The sequence below is a fragment of the Macrotis lagotis genome, chromosome X (assembly GCF_037893015.1).
Source record: "Macrotis lagotis isolate mMagLag1 chromosome X, bilby.v1.9.chrom.fasta, whole genome shotgun sequence".
NCBI classification, from domain to species: Eukaryota; Metazoa; Chordata; class Mammalia; order Peramelemorphia; family Peramelidae; genus Macrotis; species Macrotis lagotis.
The window spans coordinates 699,900,252-699,917,998 of NC_133666.1; the positions used below are offsets into that span (position 1 = coordinate 699,900,252).

Consider the following 17,747-nt stretch of genomic DNA (forward strand, 5'->3'; position numbering starts at 1 on the left):
CTGCCAGCTTATATATTTTAGCTATTTACCTGTTGGTAAATAAAGCTTATTTTAATAAAGTTGTGTTGATTCCTCATAGATTATATACAGGGAGTCTTGGAAATCTATTCAGAGGGATTTATTATTCTATTGAGAACATAATTATTTTACTTTGAAAAGTAAAATGTATAATGAATACAACATTATAAAGAAAAACTTGGGATGGCTAGGTGGTACAGTGGATAGAGCATGGGCCCTGAAGTCAGGAGTACTTGAGTTCAAATCTGGCCTCAGACACTTGATATTTACCTAGCTGTGTGGCCTTGGGCAAGCCACTTAACCCCATTGCCTTGCAAAAAAAAATCTTAAAAAAATCCTTACAAATGGATCATTGTAAAGACCAAACATTGCTCCAGAGAACAGACTCTGAAATGAGCCACATAGCTCCTAACTAAAAAGTGATGGAGTCAGATGCAGAAGACATTTTCAGACATGGCAAATATATGGATTTGTTCAATTTGATTCTATTTATTTGTTACAAGAGGAAGTTGGTGATTTTTGTTTTTTTATTTTTAATGGAGATAGATGAGGTTTGTACTGAAACAAAAAAAGAGTCAGGAGCAGTTTTTTAAGGGCACAGAAAAGAACTCAAGTTACTAGAAAGGGAGACAAATCCAAGGAAGAGAGTTCTAAAACTAGCAATTATCTACATAATTATTAAAAAAAAACCCTCAGACAATAGATGTTTTCATATAAAATCCTATTCTTTTTTTTTCCCTATTGTGAACTCTAAAATTGTAGTCCCTTGGATCTGGTACCTTGAAGAAGGCACTTTAAGCTGAATGAGGACATTGGAAGCCAGACTGCAGAGGCAGAGCAGAATGAACAGACACCAAGTGGAGATCAACTTTTTACAGTGTTTAGCTGGGAAGAGGCTGAGAACTAGAAAAGAGAGGATAAGAGCTAAAGGAAGGGCATTAGAAAGAGGGGGGCCAGGGGCACATTTGTCAGAAGCAATGAAGAAGTGAGTGGATAGGAAGAGACTGAGGTTTAGGGAAAAAAGAGATAACAGGGATGACACTTGAGGTGATCTGTTGGAGAAGACAGAAAGATGACACTTGAGGTGATCTGTTGGAGAAGACAGAAAGAATGTGGGATAATATTATAGGGACATAGGATGGGAAGGAGAGCAGAGGGAGCTCTTGGGGAAGCTAAAGGATGGAGGAACTGGTGACCAAGGAGACTTTAGATCAGGATAGAGAGAATTAGAGAGGAGTAAAAAAGTCTAACTGTTTCGGAAAAGGCTCAGATGATATAAAATAACATTGTGTGTGGGAGAAAGTCCTTAACCTCAAATGAAATCAAGGGAATTAGAATTCATTTTAATGATATAAAAATAATAAAATTAAAAGCTTTGATATCAATAAAATTGATATAGCAAAATTATCAAGGACTAATCTGGCATGAGAGAAGAGACACCAAGAAACACCTCCATCCAATTCCTTTGTAGAGGTGGGGAGCAGGTCCACAAATGGTGTATATTGTGTATTTTTTTCAAACTTTCCCAATGCATTGATCAGTTATGATGATTTTTTCCTCTTGTTTTTAAAAAATATGATTTGTTAAATGGGATGCTTCTCTGGGAAGGGGAGAGACTGGAGGAAACTATGGTGAGATAAGTAAAAAAGTCAATAAATAGCTTATTTTTAGAAAAATTAATGACTAAAACATGAAGAAAAAAATTGAGAAAAAACTGGCATTAAATATCTCTGATACAGCTCTGACATGTACAACTTCCCAAGTACAATGTAAGAAAGAAGTGGCTGTAAAGTTATTTGACAAAGATGGAGGTGGGGAGGTGGTTGTGGACTTCAGGCTCAGGTGTCAGTTCTGTGAAAAGGGAGCAAGATATGAATATGATCTTAGGGTACATTCAGGGTGAGAGGTAAAGAGAGACTGGGGGGAAACCTGTTCCATAAATATTTCTGCTAAAAATGGGACATTCAAGGTCTATAATTCAATGCAACAATGAATGCTTATGAAATGCCTCTTGAATCTCTACTAGATATGAAATTTTCAAAGTCCAAAACAAAATCATTCTGATTCCCAATAAAACCAAAATATTTCATAAGGGAAAGGGAGCACCATTAGGGAGTGGTGATCAGGAAAGTCTTCCTAGCAGAGGCAGCCCAGCACTGAACCTTCAGGGCAGCTGGGTTTCCTATGAGGGGGATGTAAGGAAGGAGTACTTTCCTCATTTAAGGGCCACTCCTATGCAAAGCCTTAGAAATTAGAGATTAATGCAGAGTTTGAAGCACATTGGCTATATGGATGGCCAATGAGGCAATAGGATCTAGTCTGGATTCAGTGGAAGGATGCCTGTGAAGGGTTTTAAATACAGGAATAAAGAGTTTATCACTTTATCCTAGGAGTGTAAGGGAGTGACTTAAAGCTTTTGAGCTGAAGAGAAGGGTCCCCCATCAGCTGCTGCCCAAGAACAAGTAAAGCTGCTTGCTGACAGCCTCATCTCCAAAGCCAACATCCAGGGAAGCAGCCTCAGCTCCTGAAGACCTGCAGGCTCTCTTCTTCCTGCACAGGAGTCACTTCCCCCTCATTGTCAGACTAGTGGCTGACACTGGTGGGGACACATTACACTTTTCTCTCTTACTCCTCCCCTCTCATTCCACACACCCTATTTTATGATTTTGTCCCCAAAAACATATTGATTCCCTGTAGGTGGGATGCCCCAGGCCCATCTCTCCCACCATTGCTTTCTCCTGACTAGCTCTTGTCCCCTTGTTACACTTACAAAGATGTCTCTTACTGTTCTCTCTGTTCTCACTGTGTTGCATTTATTCACCTTTTCTACATTTCTGCTGTATAGACTGTTTACTATATAAACAATCTCTTCTATACCTGCTCTTTGAAACACATTATTCCATTCTCTCCTGTAATTTCTGAAAAGTATTGTAATATTACATTTTCTTGTTTGTTAAGTCTTTTTCCCGGTTGTTTACAGAATTTATTATTTCTCAGTGAAACTGTTAATCACCACGTATCTTGGAAAGTGCTACTGTGGGGTTTATTTAGATAGAATCTGGTGCCAATCTTCAATTAGCATCTTGTTTCAGAAATTGTAGGCAGTTTTCTTGTTTTATTATTTCTTGCATTATAGTATTTTGAGTTTTTTAACTTGTTATGTTCTTCTGGGAGATATAGAATTCTTAGGTTGTCTCTATCTATCCTAACTGCCCAAAGACTAAGCTACTGTAAAGGAGATATATTGTTTACAGAGCAAAAGGGGAAAAAAGCAACTTTTAAAAACCCAACAACATTAAAGAGGAAAAATAAAAATGAAGGGATTAAACAATCCCATAAAATGAAAAAGAGTCACAAAGTAAGAAAACAAAACTTCAGAATCAGTTGCTTAGAAGAAACACATTTGAAAAATGAAGACATGGATAGAGCACCGGCCCTGGAGTCAGGGGTACCTGAGTTCAAATCTGACCTCAGACATTTAATAATTATCTAGCCGTGTGGCCTTGGGCAAGCCACTTAACCCCATTGCCTTGCAAAATCTAAAAAAAATGAAGACAGACTCAGAATAAAACTGAGGGAATGGGGAAAAAAATTTACCATGCATCAAGTAAATACAAAACCCCAGGAATTTCCAAAGCAAAAACAGATATTCAAAAAATGAAAAGGGATAAACAAAAAAGCTACATTATACTGAAAGAAACCATGGGCAAGAAACTAGTATCAGTATTAAATTTATATATGCTCTCAATATGTTATCCTAATTCATAAAGGAAACATTAATTGAGCTCCAAGAATATATAAACAGTAACATAAGGATGATAGAAGACCTCAATGTATCCCTGTTTTAGATAATCTGACAGAAATTTTAACAAAAGGGAAAGTATCAAACTTAACTAAGGGGACAAGAGTAAGTCAGGGGAACTGGTGAACTTGTTCTTGTTTTATGTAGGAAGATCATTCTGTAGAATCCTAAGGAAAGCAAGTTTTGCTTACTGTGAATTGCCCTACCCACTCACTTCACTTAGCCTACATGACAAAGGCATAAGGGCAGGGGGCTCAGAGTGTACATCCCAGGGGCCCCAGTCTCAAAGTGTTCACACCAGGGTTGCTGGGTCAAAGTAGGCAAAGGAAGCTCTCTCAGGGTTGGGGTCAGGGGTCCAGGGCATACTTGCTCCCTCAGGGCAGGGTCTAGGATCCCACAGGGTACACTCTAGGATTCCCCTGGTGCCTAACATTTCAGAACTCAGGGTGTATGTTCTGGGTCCCCAGAATCTACAAGGGGTGGAGTAGAATGGTAGGGGAGCTCAAGGTACACGGGGAACTACAGAGTTAGAAAAAATCTTAACTTGGGGCAGCTAGATGGTGCAGGGGGTAGAGCACTGACCCTGGAGTCAGGAAGACCTGAGTTCATTCAAATCTAACCTCTGACACTTAATTCCTAGCTGTGTGACCTTGGGCAAGTCATTTAATCCCATTGCCTTAAATAAAATTTTTAAAAAACCTTTAACTGTGAGTGTAAAAAGGAGGAGCAGTCCCCCCCCCGACTAAAATTTAAGTTGAAGATGACATTCTTTGATACAATAGGTCTATTTCATCTACATTAAAGATTTGTTCTGATAAATATGAGCATGCAGATTTCTTTCAGAATTCTTTACATCAAGTTGAATTTACATAATGCAAATTTATATAAAGTGAGAACATCTGTCAATGGTAGGGCAGCTAAGTGGCACAATAGATAGATCACTGAGTTTAGAGTCAATATGACCTGCATTCAAATTAACAAAACTTTAGTTAATATGATTCACAAGAGGTCAGAACTAAAAGGGACTGCAGAAGAATAACCATACTTTCCAGTACTGCATGAACCTTACATAAAAATGGATATGTTTTAGAACACAGAAATATTGCAAACAAATTTAAAAAAGGCAAAAATAGTAAACACATTGTTTATAGTCCATAACACGATAAAAACAGACATTAAGTCAGGAACTACAAACAAAAGACAGACCCAAATTGACACAACAATGGAAATCTAAATAATGAGTGGGTTGAAAGAACAAATCATAGAAACAAAATTATATGATTGAAAATAATAACGATGGAACAACATACCAAAAATTCTGAAATGCAGATAAAGTAGTCCTCAGGGGAGAAAAATAAAATTCCTACAAATATACATTAATAAAATAGAAAAAAAGGAGGATTAGTGATTTGGAAATGCATTTTACAAATTAGAAAGGCAAAAAATAAACCAAAAATAAGCACAAAAGATGAGGAATTAAGAATTAGCATCTGCACCTGCCTTTATACTGTTGTGCTATTGCTTTGTTGTTTTGTGTTTACTTTCTTGCTTCGCACCTTCACCTGTTGTATTGATATGTATGTTCCCCCACTTTCTAAGAAGTTAAAAAATATACCATGACTTTCTGTAGTGTGCTTGCTAAACTTAAGGTAAGACTACAAATTAACTATTATATTAGTGTACTGCATTTTTTATTCTGGGTACAGCCCTCGAATAATTATTTTATTTTAATGTGGCCAGAAAATAACCTAAATTTGGACAACCCTTTTAGTTGAAGGACTATAATTTTTCTTTTACTGATGGTCCTTTTACTTTTTGGACATGTAACTAGCACTCACTGGCTCTCTCTTCCCCAAGAAAAAGCTCTCCTGTAATAATTAAATATTGTGAAGGAAAATAAGGCAACATATTAGTTACTTGTGAAAGTATATGTGGTATTTGCATCTCTAGTGAATGATCCCTGTCCCAAGGAGAGGTACTTCCCTATCATGAACTGAAGGCTTTATGAGTAGTTCCATGATTCTTTTCTAAAATTAAGTCAATTTATCAAAAAAGTCTCTTCCGGAGAAATATTGTTTCAATGATTATATTAATGAGGTTACTCTCCATCATGAATACCATAATGTTGAATAAGTGCTGTGATTCAAAGAAATGCCTTTCCACATTCATTACATTCATAAGATTTCTGTTTGGCATGTATTCTCTTATGCAATGAAAGACCAGTACTCCGAGGGAAGGATTTTCCACATTCACTGCATTCATATGGTTTCTCTCCAGTTTGAATACTAATATAACAGATAAGAACAGACTTCTGAAGGAATACTTCCCACAACCACTGCATTCATGATGTTTAATTCCTTTATTATTTTTCTGATGCAGAGAAAGATTAGAACTGATCCAAATGTCTTCCCACATTCATTGCATTTATAGGATTTCTCTCCAGTGTGAATTCTCTGATGTCATGTCACTGTTGTGCTCTGGGGAAAGGCTTTCCCACAATCATTGCATTTAAAAGGTTTCTCTCCAGTATGAATCCTATAATGTCATAGAAATCTGACTTTTGTCAGAAGGTCTTTCCACATTCACTGCATTTGAAAGGTTTCTCTCCAGTATGAATTCTGTAATGCTGTATGAGATTTATTTTCTGCTGGAAGGTTTTTCCACATTCACTGCATTTATAATAATTGTTTTCACTCTGAATACTAGTGCGTTGAGTAAAATCTGCCTTCTGATGGAATGTTTTCACACATTTAGTTGATTCATAACACTCTTTTCCTGTTTCAGCTTTCTGGTGTAGAGTAAATTCATTTTTCAGAGAGAAAGAATTCCCACTTTTATGAAGTTTCTTTTCAACATTAATTCCATAGTTTTTAATATCATCTGAATCACAACCAAAGGCTTTCTAACATTTATTAACCTTATAATGCTTCTCCTTTGAATAAATTTGATTATATTGTCTTTGGTTGGAATATATTGTAAAGCTCTTTCTCTGGATATCACCTTTATGGAGATTCATTACTATAGATACTCCCTGTGGTGGAAAAAGGATTGGCTCTGGGCTAGAGGTCTGGCTGTATTTTCTGTAATCAGAGCTTCTGATTTCATTGGAAGGTTGTGTTTGGGTTACTTTTTCTGGTCTCAAATGCTTTTCTTCATAGCTGTACTCTTTTCTTTAACCTGCCATAATACTACCAGGCTTTTGCCATCTTGGAGATGCATGAGAGTGTTTGCTTAGATAAATCTTCCAAAGAGTTACTCATCTTTGGTGATGATACTTTAGAATGAGGCCTGGTATCCCAATCTAAAAGAAAGGAAAATTATAAATGCCCCTTTTCCTTGAATGAATAAACTTTTGCCTACACTTCACTTTCTCTGGCTGTTATAAGTAATGTACATATTATTTTTACTTGAATTGAAATCAGTTCATATGTCTTCAAAAATTTCTTTGCTATCACCATGTTTATCCTTTCACATAGACTAATTATATTAAGTGAAAATGCCAAAATTGATGTAGATGATAGAATACACAATCAATGTAAATACAGATAATTGCTGGCTCCCCTAGACCACTAAGAACAATATGACCTGAAGTATTTTTTTTTTCAGAAAATGTCTTCATCTAAATAATATCCTGGGAGTGTCATGAAAGTGTAATCACTGGGTCTAAAAAGAAGCTGTGTGACTCCTACACTGAAGAATTTCACTTTGCTTTCCAAAAAGATTTAAACAATTCAAAGTTCTACCCATAGTGGAGAAGCATTCCTGCATCTGAAAGCATCAGCAGAATTTTATGTATCCATCTATACAATTGACTTTGGCATAATCAGCGACATCATCTAAACAAACTTGAGGAATGGGGATGATATTAACTAAGATCTATGGCTAGGAGTAGAGTTCATGACCAAAAAAGTAATCCAGAGGATCACCAATTTACTCATTTTCAGGGGGCTCACAGATGATCAATTGAGCATGGGCGTTGTCATATACTCAATGCCCTGGCACTCACTCACCTGGCCATATGGTTCTTAGGACACCACCCATTGGAAATCCATGTGCTTCCCATGTCTCCAGGTGAGAGATCATGTCCAAGTTGGAGACCACAAGGTCTAGTCACAGGAGATGAAAAGTGATGGAGAGAGAGAGAGAGTGTGTCACCTCAGAGCTCAAATCACAAAACCATTTAAGAGAAAGCAAGAAATGTCTGGGGAGACTCAGGGCTATGAAGGACCACACAGAAAATATATGAAGGGTGATCTGGTTTATTTTCCTGGGAAGTTACAGGAATAAGACAAAGAAGGGAGTTGGGTTCAGAAAGATAATGAGTTCATTTAAAGGACTCAATAATAACACATATGGGACCTTCATGACTCCAAATACTTTTTTGGGCTTTAGAAAGCATCTCTGGCATGAGGAAATAGAGTGGAGGTGAGATCACATTATGAAATAATTGGGTGCCAAACACACAAAACAAAGTCCTTCAGCAGGGACTATAGAAAATATAAGAACCTGTCTTTTGGCCTCATTTCCAAATGCTAGTTTCATTTGTTTTGCAGTTTAAAGCACCAGTACTGAACACTAGACATAGTCTCTAGGAGAAAGAAGCAAACAACCCTTCTGGGGCAGAGCCTGGGTCCCCAGAGGAGCCATCCTTACCAAGGCTGATCAGGTTCCTGTAGTTCTCCAGCATCACCTCCCAGTCAAATGCCTTTTGAGAAGGGTCTAGGGAGCCCCACTCCCCACAGGTGAAATTCACAGCCACATCCTTAAATGTCACTGATTCCTGAAACAAATAATTTTGTGCTCAATCAGGGATGAGAACCCAGATGGAGCTAGGATGTCAGGTAAAAGGGGAAAGAATCAAGAGCACTAATTTTTACTATATTCAAGTTTACAGTGTTCAAAATTAAACTTTTAAGAATTATTTACTATATCACCAGGGCTGAACCAGATTTTGAATCATGTAACAAAAGAACAGTCATTATCAAGTCAATATTCACAATAATCACAAAGAATATCACAAAAATTTATGGAAGGTCTACCCTATGTTAGACTCTATACTGAGCCCTGGGAATGCAAAGGACAAAAACAGACCATACTTTCAAGGAGCTCAGTCTACTGACTACAGACAAACAATATCTGAACAACACTTTCCTCTCAATTGGGAAGGCCAGTGTTCCTCATCCCTCTTTACAGATGAGCAAACTGAGGTTAAGAAAGGCTTCCTGGATGGCTCAGGCTTAACCCAGACAGGCTCAGAACTGTGGTTCCCATCCTGGTCCAAAGCACTCCCAACAGACCATGATGCCACCTACTCCACAGTTCTGGTTTCCTTTGGAAGTCTTCTCCCAAAGACAGCAGAACCAATCAACAGGCCTTTGTGAAGGGCTGACTGGGTGCCAAGCCTTGGGTTACATGGTGGGAATGCAAAGAAAAAGCAAAAACCAGTCTTGACAGGAGCAGGCAAGACACTGGCAGTTGAGGGGGCAGGAGTGAGTTTCTGTAAGAGGCCAGGCTTGAGCTAAATACAAGAACCCCAAGAGGGGCAAGGGGAGGGGTGAAAAGCATTGTAGACAGGGAGATTGGGGGGGGGTCATGTGTGAGGAAGAGAAAACAAGCCAGTCTGGCTGGACTACAGGAAGCATGGGTAGCTTAACAAAGACAAGGGAAAGGGAGGAAAGGCTCAGTTGATGCAGAGCATTAAATGCCAGAGAATTTTATATTTGATCCTGAAAGAAATAGAGAGTCTGTGGATTTTACCTGGGAGCAATGGGGTGACATAGAAAATAATGACACTAAAATAAGCAAATGGTTAATATCTTTTTTAAAAAAAGAGAAAACCAATAATGTATCAAAAATGAAAAGGGTAACTATACTAGAAATGAAGATGAAATTAAAGCAATTATTGGAGCTATTTTGCCCAATTATATGCTAATTTAACAATCAAATTGAAATGGAAGAACACTTATGAAAATAAAAATTAGGGGTGGCTAGGTGGTGCAGTAGATAGAGCACTGGCTCTGGAGTCAGGAGTACCTGAGTTCAAATCTGGCCTCAGACACTTAATAATTACCAAGCCATGTGGTCTTGGGCAAGCCATTTAATCCCATTGCCTTGCAAAAAAAACCCCTATAAAAATAAAAAATAAAAATTTCACAAAGAGGAAAAAGTAGAATAATTAAATAAATCTGTTTTAGAAAGAGAAATTGAACAAACCATAAATGAGCTTCCTTCTTTTTTCAGGGCCAGATGGATTTACAAGTGAATTTTACCAAACATTTAAAGATCCATTAATTCCAATATTAAATAAGTTATCTGAAATAATGGATGGAGAAGAAGCCCTATATGATTCCTTTAATGAAATAAATATGATGCTATCTAAACCAAGAAGAGCAAAACCAAAGAAAATTCTAAATTTCACTAATGAATATGGATGTTAAAAAAACCTAAATAAAATATTAGTTAAGAGATCACAGCAATATAGCACAAAGATCCTACCTTGTAACCAAGTGGGATTTATACAGGAATGCAGGGCTGGTTCAATGTAAGGAAAACTAGTAACATAATTGATTATATCAATGGAACTAGAATAGGCTTTTGGCAAAATACAACATACATTCCTATTAAAAAACACACATGAAAGTATAGGTATAGAAGAATTTTACCTTAAAATGATAGCAAGCATTTACCTAAAACCATCAGCAAGCATTATCCATAACAGATGAGCTAGAAGTCTTCCCCATAAAATCAGAAATGAAACAAGGATGCCCAGTAGTATAGTAGAAATGCTAGCATTAGAAAGAAAAGAAAAAAACAAAGGAATCAGAAAGGGCAACAAGAAAATAAAATCTGTTTTTGCAGAGGAAAATCAAAGAGACTCAACCAAAAAATAGATGTAATAATTAATTTTAATAAAATAGTAGAATATAAAATAAACCCACATAAATCATCAGCACTTCTATATACCATCAATAAATTAAATACATTTAAAATAACCATAGACAATATAAAATACCTAGGAATATACCTGCCAAGGTAAATCCAGAAAATATATGAACATAATTACAAAACAATTTTTATATCAATAAAATTATATTTAAGCACTGGAAAAATATTAATTGTTCATGGATAGGTGGAGTCAATGTAATAAAAATGACAATTCTACCTAATCTACTTATTCAGTGCCTCCAACTAAACTATGAAAAAACTGTTTTACTGAGCTAGAAAACATAAATTTCATTTGAAAAAACAAAAGGTCAAAGATATCAAAGGAATTAATGAAAAAAAGGAAAGGAAAGAGGTCTAAAAGCACCAGCTCTTAAACTGTATTATAAGACAGTATTACCAAGCTATCTCTACTGCCTTTGAAGGAGAATGGTGGATGAAGGAATTAGAGTAGGTATAAAATATTCAGTAAATGATTATAGTAAACTTGTGTTTGACAAACATAAAGCTATGATATTTTGGGATAAGAACTCACTAATAAAGATTGGTGGGAAAATTGGAGAGCAGACTGGTAGAAATTGGATATAGATCAGTATCTTCCACCATTTAATAAGATAAGATTCAAAATGGAGACATGAAGTAGACATAAAGGGAGATAAGTAAATGAGAGGAGCATTAAACATTAACTATCAGATTTATTCATAGAATAATAATTTATGAATAAGCAAGAAATATAGAACATTATGGGATGTAAAATTGATCATTTTGATTACATTAAATTAAAAAAGAGAGTAGAAAATGAGGGAAATTTTTTACTGAGTTTTCCAGATAGAGGGCTCATAACTCAAATATGAGTACAGAACTGAGTACAATTGATAAGAATGAGTTATTTCCCAATTAATAAAAGATCAAAGGATAGGAATAGTGTTTGGAAGAAGTAATCAAAGCTAAATATAGTCATATGAAAAAAATTCTTTAAATCATTGATCAGAGAAACGCAAATTAAATTAAATTTGAGGTAGTATCTCATACCTATCTGAATGATAGAAGGAAATGATAAATGTTGGAGGAGAAATGTAAAACTGGGGCACTAATAACCACTGGTGGACTTATGAACTGAACTAACCATTTTGGAGAGGAATTGGGAATTTTTGCCCAAAGAGTTATAAAATTATGCATACCCTTTGCTTCAGCACTGTCACTAGGAGGTCTGATTCTCGATGTGACTGTCTTTCATTCTAGAAGAGGACTGTGACATCAGGAATTAATGCCATGACATGCCTGTGAATTTTAGTGAGGGAGGCCTATGCAAAGTCACCAGTCTCCCTTTCTCCTGCAGAGCCACTGGGGTCCAGGGCCCATCTCTAAAGGTGAAAGGAAAAAAGGGAAAGAACTTATATATTTGAAAATATTTATAGAAGTTCTCTTTGATGTGGCAAAGAACTAGATCTGAGGGGATGGCCATCACCTGGGGAATGGCTGACTATGTTGTGGTGTATAATTGTTAGGGAATAGCACTGTGTTCTAAGAAAAGACGAGTGAGCTGATTGTAGAAAAGGATGGAAAGGCTTGCTTGAAATAAGGCAAGAGTGACTGGGGCAGGACCAAGAGAACACTGTATATAGGAACAGCCCTATTGTTCAAGGAGTAACTATGCTTGATTAAGCTATTCTGAGAAATAGGAACATTAAATCAACCACAAAGGACTATGAAGGAAAGAACAGATATGTAGACATATCCAACAGATATGCTCGATAATTCCACATATATCCATATGAAGTGTTGATTTTCTCCAAGGCAGATTTGAGAGGGAGGAAGGGAGATCCTTGGAACCCAAAAAGAAACAAAAGAAATAAATAATATAAATATAAGATAAAAGAAAAATCCAAACATCAGACTGCAAGAAAAAGAAAGGAAGAGAGGGAGGAAGAAAGAAAATTCTGAAGGAAAAAAGGAAGGATGAAAGAAAGAAGATAGAAAAATAATTTAATGTGAACTTCAAAAGGAAAATTAGGGAATGTAGTGGAAAACTTATTATACCGAAGAAGATGCCAGAGAGGGAAACTCAGAAAAGTCCCATCTGCGAGCAAGAAAATGCAAATCTAAGTAAATAAGATAGTTTGAATATAAAAAAGAAAACAAAAAATGACTCTGGCAGGTGAGTGGAGGAGGAACTGGAGTGGGGAGAGAGCTAAGAGCAAGCTCTGGAGAGAGTGCAGTGGAGGTGCCCTGGGCCTGCCCTGGGGCAGGGCACAGGTGCAGGTACAAGATTGTGGACAGAAAGACATGGCTCACATTGGCAGCCCATATCTCACAGGGGCTGAGGAAGGGAGGGAATGGTGCCAGCCTAGGGGACCAGGAGGATGAGGGTCTCCTCCTGGTACAGAAACAGGGGTTTGGGGGAGACACTTAACAATCCTGGGATATGGTGAGTTGGACATGCCTATGGGCCATCCAGTCTAAAATATCCTATGTTGATAACTGTAGATTCAGATGTCCACTTCTGACATGGGATAAGATCACCAAGTGAGAGAACTTGGGGAGAGAAGAAAGAAGAAAGGCCAGGCCAGATGGAGACAGAGAAGAGAGGAGAAGGAGGTAAGAAAAGGAGAGGATCATGAAGCTGCGCCAGGGAAGAGGGGAGGAGGCCTGAGAAGAGGCCCCTGAATGTGGACATTTGGGGAGGAAGTAGCAGTGACCAAAGGGAGGAGGAGAGAAAGGCTCCCAGGAGATGCCACATTTCAGGCTGCCTACCTGGGGGGATCTGGAGGGAGGCTCCTGGGGGCCATTTGTGGCTCCTTCCTGCTCCCTGCTCTGGTCAGCACCCAGGCCCATGGGGTCCCAAAAGGCTGAGCTAGAAAGGAAAAGGAAGCCATGAGGGGAGTCGGTCCTGGCCCCATCTCCCCCAGGTCCCAGACTTCCAGTGCCTGGAACCACCCATAGTCCTCTCTGGGCCAAGTGACAGCAGGGGGAGCTTGTCTGTTTCCAGGACTTGGGACAACTCAATGTGCATTTATGAAGTGCCTACTACATTCCACACTGTTCTAGGTGCTAGTCATAAAGGAGGCAGAAAATCCCAGACTGTGGTTCACCCATTCCAGCAGTCATGTGAGGAGGGAGTGGGCAGTGACACCTGGGAGAGGATGACAAGAAAGGCACTGGTGGGGAGGGCTGGGGAAGTGAGGCCTAGAGTTCCTGTCTTGGGGTGGGAGGAGGGAACAAACCTCAGAAAAGCAATGTGGGGGGGAAGCATGAAATCCAATAAGAAGGGAGGGGGAAGTGGAAATCCAAGGTCATCCTTGTCAGAGCAGAACATCTGGGGAGCTGGAGAGGAGAGCTGAGAGGGGAGGGAATGTATGAAGAGGTGAGAATGGAGATAAAAATGGGATGGAGGAGGAAAGGGGGAGAAGGAGGGGGAAGAGGAGAGAAAGGAAGAAGTGAGTGTGTTGGTTCTGCCTCACTGATTCCCCCAAGGAAGGAGGAAGGTGCTTTCACCCCATTTAAGAGAAACTAGCCAATTAAGGCAAGGAGAGGGGGAAAGAAGGCCCAGAGGGGCCAGCCAGATCCATTCACTAATGAGAATTCTGGGAGTTCTCCTGAAGTCAAATACCGACCTGGGACTCATGGAGGCCGCCTTAGCCTGAGGGAACAGAGAGCTGGAGAGGGCTCACACAGTGAAGTGGCCTGGTCCAGACATGCAAAGCAAGAGCCCTTCAACTGGGGCCAAGGAGAGCACCGGCCCACGGTGTCCTGACCTCATTGGGATGAACAAATTGGGGGTTTTCTCTACAAGCCAAAGCATCAGTCAATGATGAACGCTACTCATGGCCCCAGAAAAGATTTAGGAACCTTTCAGGCTCAGATCCCGATACCCCACAGGAGCCATCCTTACCCAGGCTGACTAGGTCCCGGTAGTTGTCCAGCATCACCTCCCAGTAAAGGTCCATCTGGGAAGGGGCCAGGTGCCCCCACTCCTCCCAGGTGAAGTCCACAGCCACATCCTTGAACATCACTGTTTCCTGAAACAATACCCATCTGTGCTCAGCCCAGGGCCATACTCCAGATGGATCTGGAAAGGGAGGTGAAGGGGACAGGAATGAGAAGGACTGATTTCTATTGTTTTCCAGTTTCAGAGGCTTGAAAGCTAGATATTTAGCAATAGTTACTCATGCTCCAGTCAACAGGCATTTGGTGGTTGGGGGGGGGGGGGTGTCACCTGTGTCAGGCTCCAAGCTAAGCCCTGAGAATACAAAGGACAAAAGCATTCCTTGCCCACAAGGAGCTCAGTGTCATGGAGGGGGGGGGGGGGCGGGGGGGAGGCATGCCAAGAAATACTGACAGACAAGGTTGAGACAACACTTCAGGAAAGCCAGTATTCCTCAACCCTCCTTTACAGATGAGCAAACTGAGGCTAAGGAAGGCTCAGGTTCACCCAGATGGGCTCAGAGCTGAGGCTCCCACCCTGTCCAAAGCTCTCCCAGCATCCCCTGATGCCACCTCCTCCACAGCTCAGAGGCAGCAGAGACTTCAGACACTTAATAATTACCTTAGCTGTGTGACCTTGGGCAAGTCACTTCAAAAAAATTGCAAAAAAAAGACCAAAAAAAACTTCACCTGTGGTTCTTCATTTACTCACTATCTCTAAAAATATTCCATGTAAACAATTCATTTATTTGGTCAGTAATCACAATAGAAGTTTGAGATTTCTGTATGTATTAAATAAAATTACTCTTTTTATGCTCCGTCACATTTGCTACTACACCCCAAAAAGGATTGTTATTATTTCCCCTCATGTGAGAGGTCAATCCCCAATCTCTGGATTCATATGTTTAGCCATTAGAAACAAATCTTCATTTTTACAGTTCAAAACTGTTTTCATTAATCACAAATCAGAGTATAAGAATACTTTAGTTGGTGATGGAGAGGGGGGTGGAGCCAAGATGGCAACAAGAAGGGATGAGTCTTAGGAGCTCTGATAAAACTCATAAATTAAGGACTCTAACTAAACTTTTGAGAGACAGAACCCACAAAGGGATCCAGTGAGGGAGTTCTCCTACTCAAGGTAACCGGGAAAAGAGCAGAAAGGCTCTGTTCCCTGGGGTCAGAGGGGTGGCCCGCTGGAGGGGTGGCCCGCCAGAGCAAAAGAACTTCAGCCTCCCGGAGGCAGCCCCAGGGCGCTGGGAGCCGTGGCTCACAGCAGCGGGGGAGTCTCCTGAGCTGCACCCCAGGGAGCACTGGGCACAAAGTGGGGCAACAGTGGGGACTTCTGCCAGAGCGATCACGTGGAGCCCAGCCCTCAGGGCACACAGTGAGCAGCTTGGTCTTTCCCCAGCCCTGATTCAGGAAACAGAAGCAGGCAGAGCCCTTAAGCAGGAGCCCCCAGGGCATAAGCCCATTGAGCTGAGGGAGGGGAGCAAAGAGAGACTGCAGAGCTCTGTCCTCTGCCTCTGGAACAGGACTCTGGGGCTCTGACCACATTCAGATCCTGATTGCAGTCTAGGACCCGCATAGAACAGCAGCGGCCCCCCCACCTTGGCCCCATGGCAGAGGGGGGCGCTTATGGTCATTCACAGACCAGGAGGGAGGACAGAGCCTCACACACTGACACCCTTGTGGGAGTGTCCCAAAAGCTCAGGAAGCACCCCCAAACCAGGCCCAGGCTGGGAAAATGAGCAAGCAGAGAAACAAAAGGAAGACTATTGAGAAATATTTTGCAAATGAGCCCAAGAAGGATAAAAATACTCAGTCTGAAGATGAGGAAGCACAAGCTCCTGCATCTAAAGACTCCAAGAAAAACAGAAATTGGGCTCAGGCTATGACAGAGCTCAAAAAAGACTTTGAAAATCAAATGAGGGAGTTAGAAGAAAAACTGGGAAAAGAAAGGAGAGAGATGCAGGAAATACATGAAAATGAAGTCAGCAGCCTAGTCAAGGAAATCCAAAAAAATGCTGAAGAAAATAGCATGCTAAAAACCAGCTTAGGTCAAATGGATAAAACAGTGCAAAAAGCTATTGAGGAGAAGAATGCTTTAAAAAGCAAAATTGGCCAGATGGAAAAAGAGATAAGAAAACTCTCTGAGGAGAACAAATCCTTCAGACAAAGAATAGAATTCAGGGAGATTGATGAATTTACCAGAAATCAGGAATCAATACTTCAAAACCAAAAAAAATGAAAAATTAGAAGAGAATGTGAAATATCTCATTGAAAAAACAACTGATATGGAAAACAGACTTAGGAAAGATAATTTGAAAATTATTGGAATACCTGAAAGTCATGATCAGGAAAAGAGCCTTGACATCATTTTCAAAGAATTACTACAGGAAAATTGCCCTGATATTCTAGAAGCAGAGGGCAAAATAGAAATGGAGAGAATCCACCGATCCCCCCGAGAAAGAGATCCCAAAAAACCAACCCCTAGGAATATTATAGCCAAGTTCCAGAACTCCCAAGTCAAAGAGAAAATATTACAAGCAGTCAGAAGGACACAGTTCAAATATCATGGAGCTGCAGGCAGGATCACACAGGACTTAGCAGCAACTACATTGGAAGCTTGTAGGGCTTGGAATACAATATACCAGAAGGCAAAAGAGCTTAGAATGCAACCAAGAATGAACTACCCAGCAAGGCTGAATGTCCTCTTCCAGGGAAAAAGATGGACTTTCAATGAACCAGGGGAATTTCAAATGTTTCTTTTGGAATGGCCAGAGCTGAACAGAAGGTTTGATCTTCAGATACAGGACTCAGGTGAAGCATGGAGATTGGAGACGGGGAAAATATGAGGGACTTAATGAGGATGAACTGCATGTATTCCTGCATAGAAAAATGACACTGATAATACTCATATGAACCTTCTCAGTTAATAGAACAATTAGAGAGAGCTTTTATAGTTGAAGCACAGGAGAAAGCTGAATTCGAAGATAAAATATGGTGTAAAAATGGAGTCAATAGGAAAAAAAGGGAAATGGAATGGGAGAAAGAAAAAAGG

The 17,747-nt window shown here is 39.7% G+C and overlaps 1 protein-coding gene and 2 pseudogenes across 1 annotated transcript; all 3 read right to left on the reverse strand.

Moving 5' to 3' along the window:
* Positions 1 to 17,747, reverse strand: part of LOC141499640 (vomeronasal type-2 receptor 26-like) — an 841,716-nt pseudogene that overhangs the window by 694,309 nt on the left and 129,660 nt on the right.
* Positions 6,106 to 7,838, reverse strand: LOC141497040 (uncharacterized; annotated as a pseudogene).
* On the reverse strand, positions 6,956 to 14,809 carry LOC141497207 (zinc finger protein 69 homolog). The gene is made up of 6 exons (XM_074199854.1): positions 14,655 to 14,809; positions 13,517 to 13,616; positions 10,507 to 10,605; positions 8,474 to 8,600; positions 7,831 to 7,926; positions 6,956 to 7,121 (listed from the first exon to the last, which is right to left on the reverse strand). Exons 1-4 carry the CDS (start codon positions 14,770 to 14,772, stop codon positions 8,591 to 8,593), a joined length of 327 nt encoding a protein of 108 aa, XP_074055955.1. The 5' UTR covers positions 14,773 to 14,809; the 3' UTR covers positions 6,956 to 7,121; positions 7,831 to 7,926; positions 8,474 to 8,590.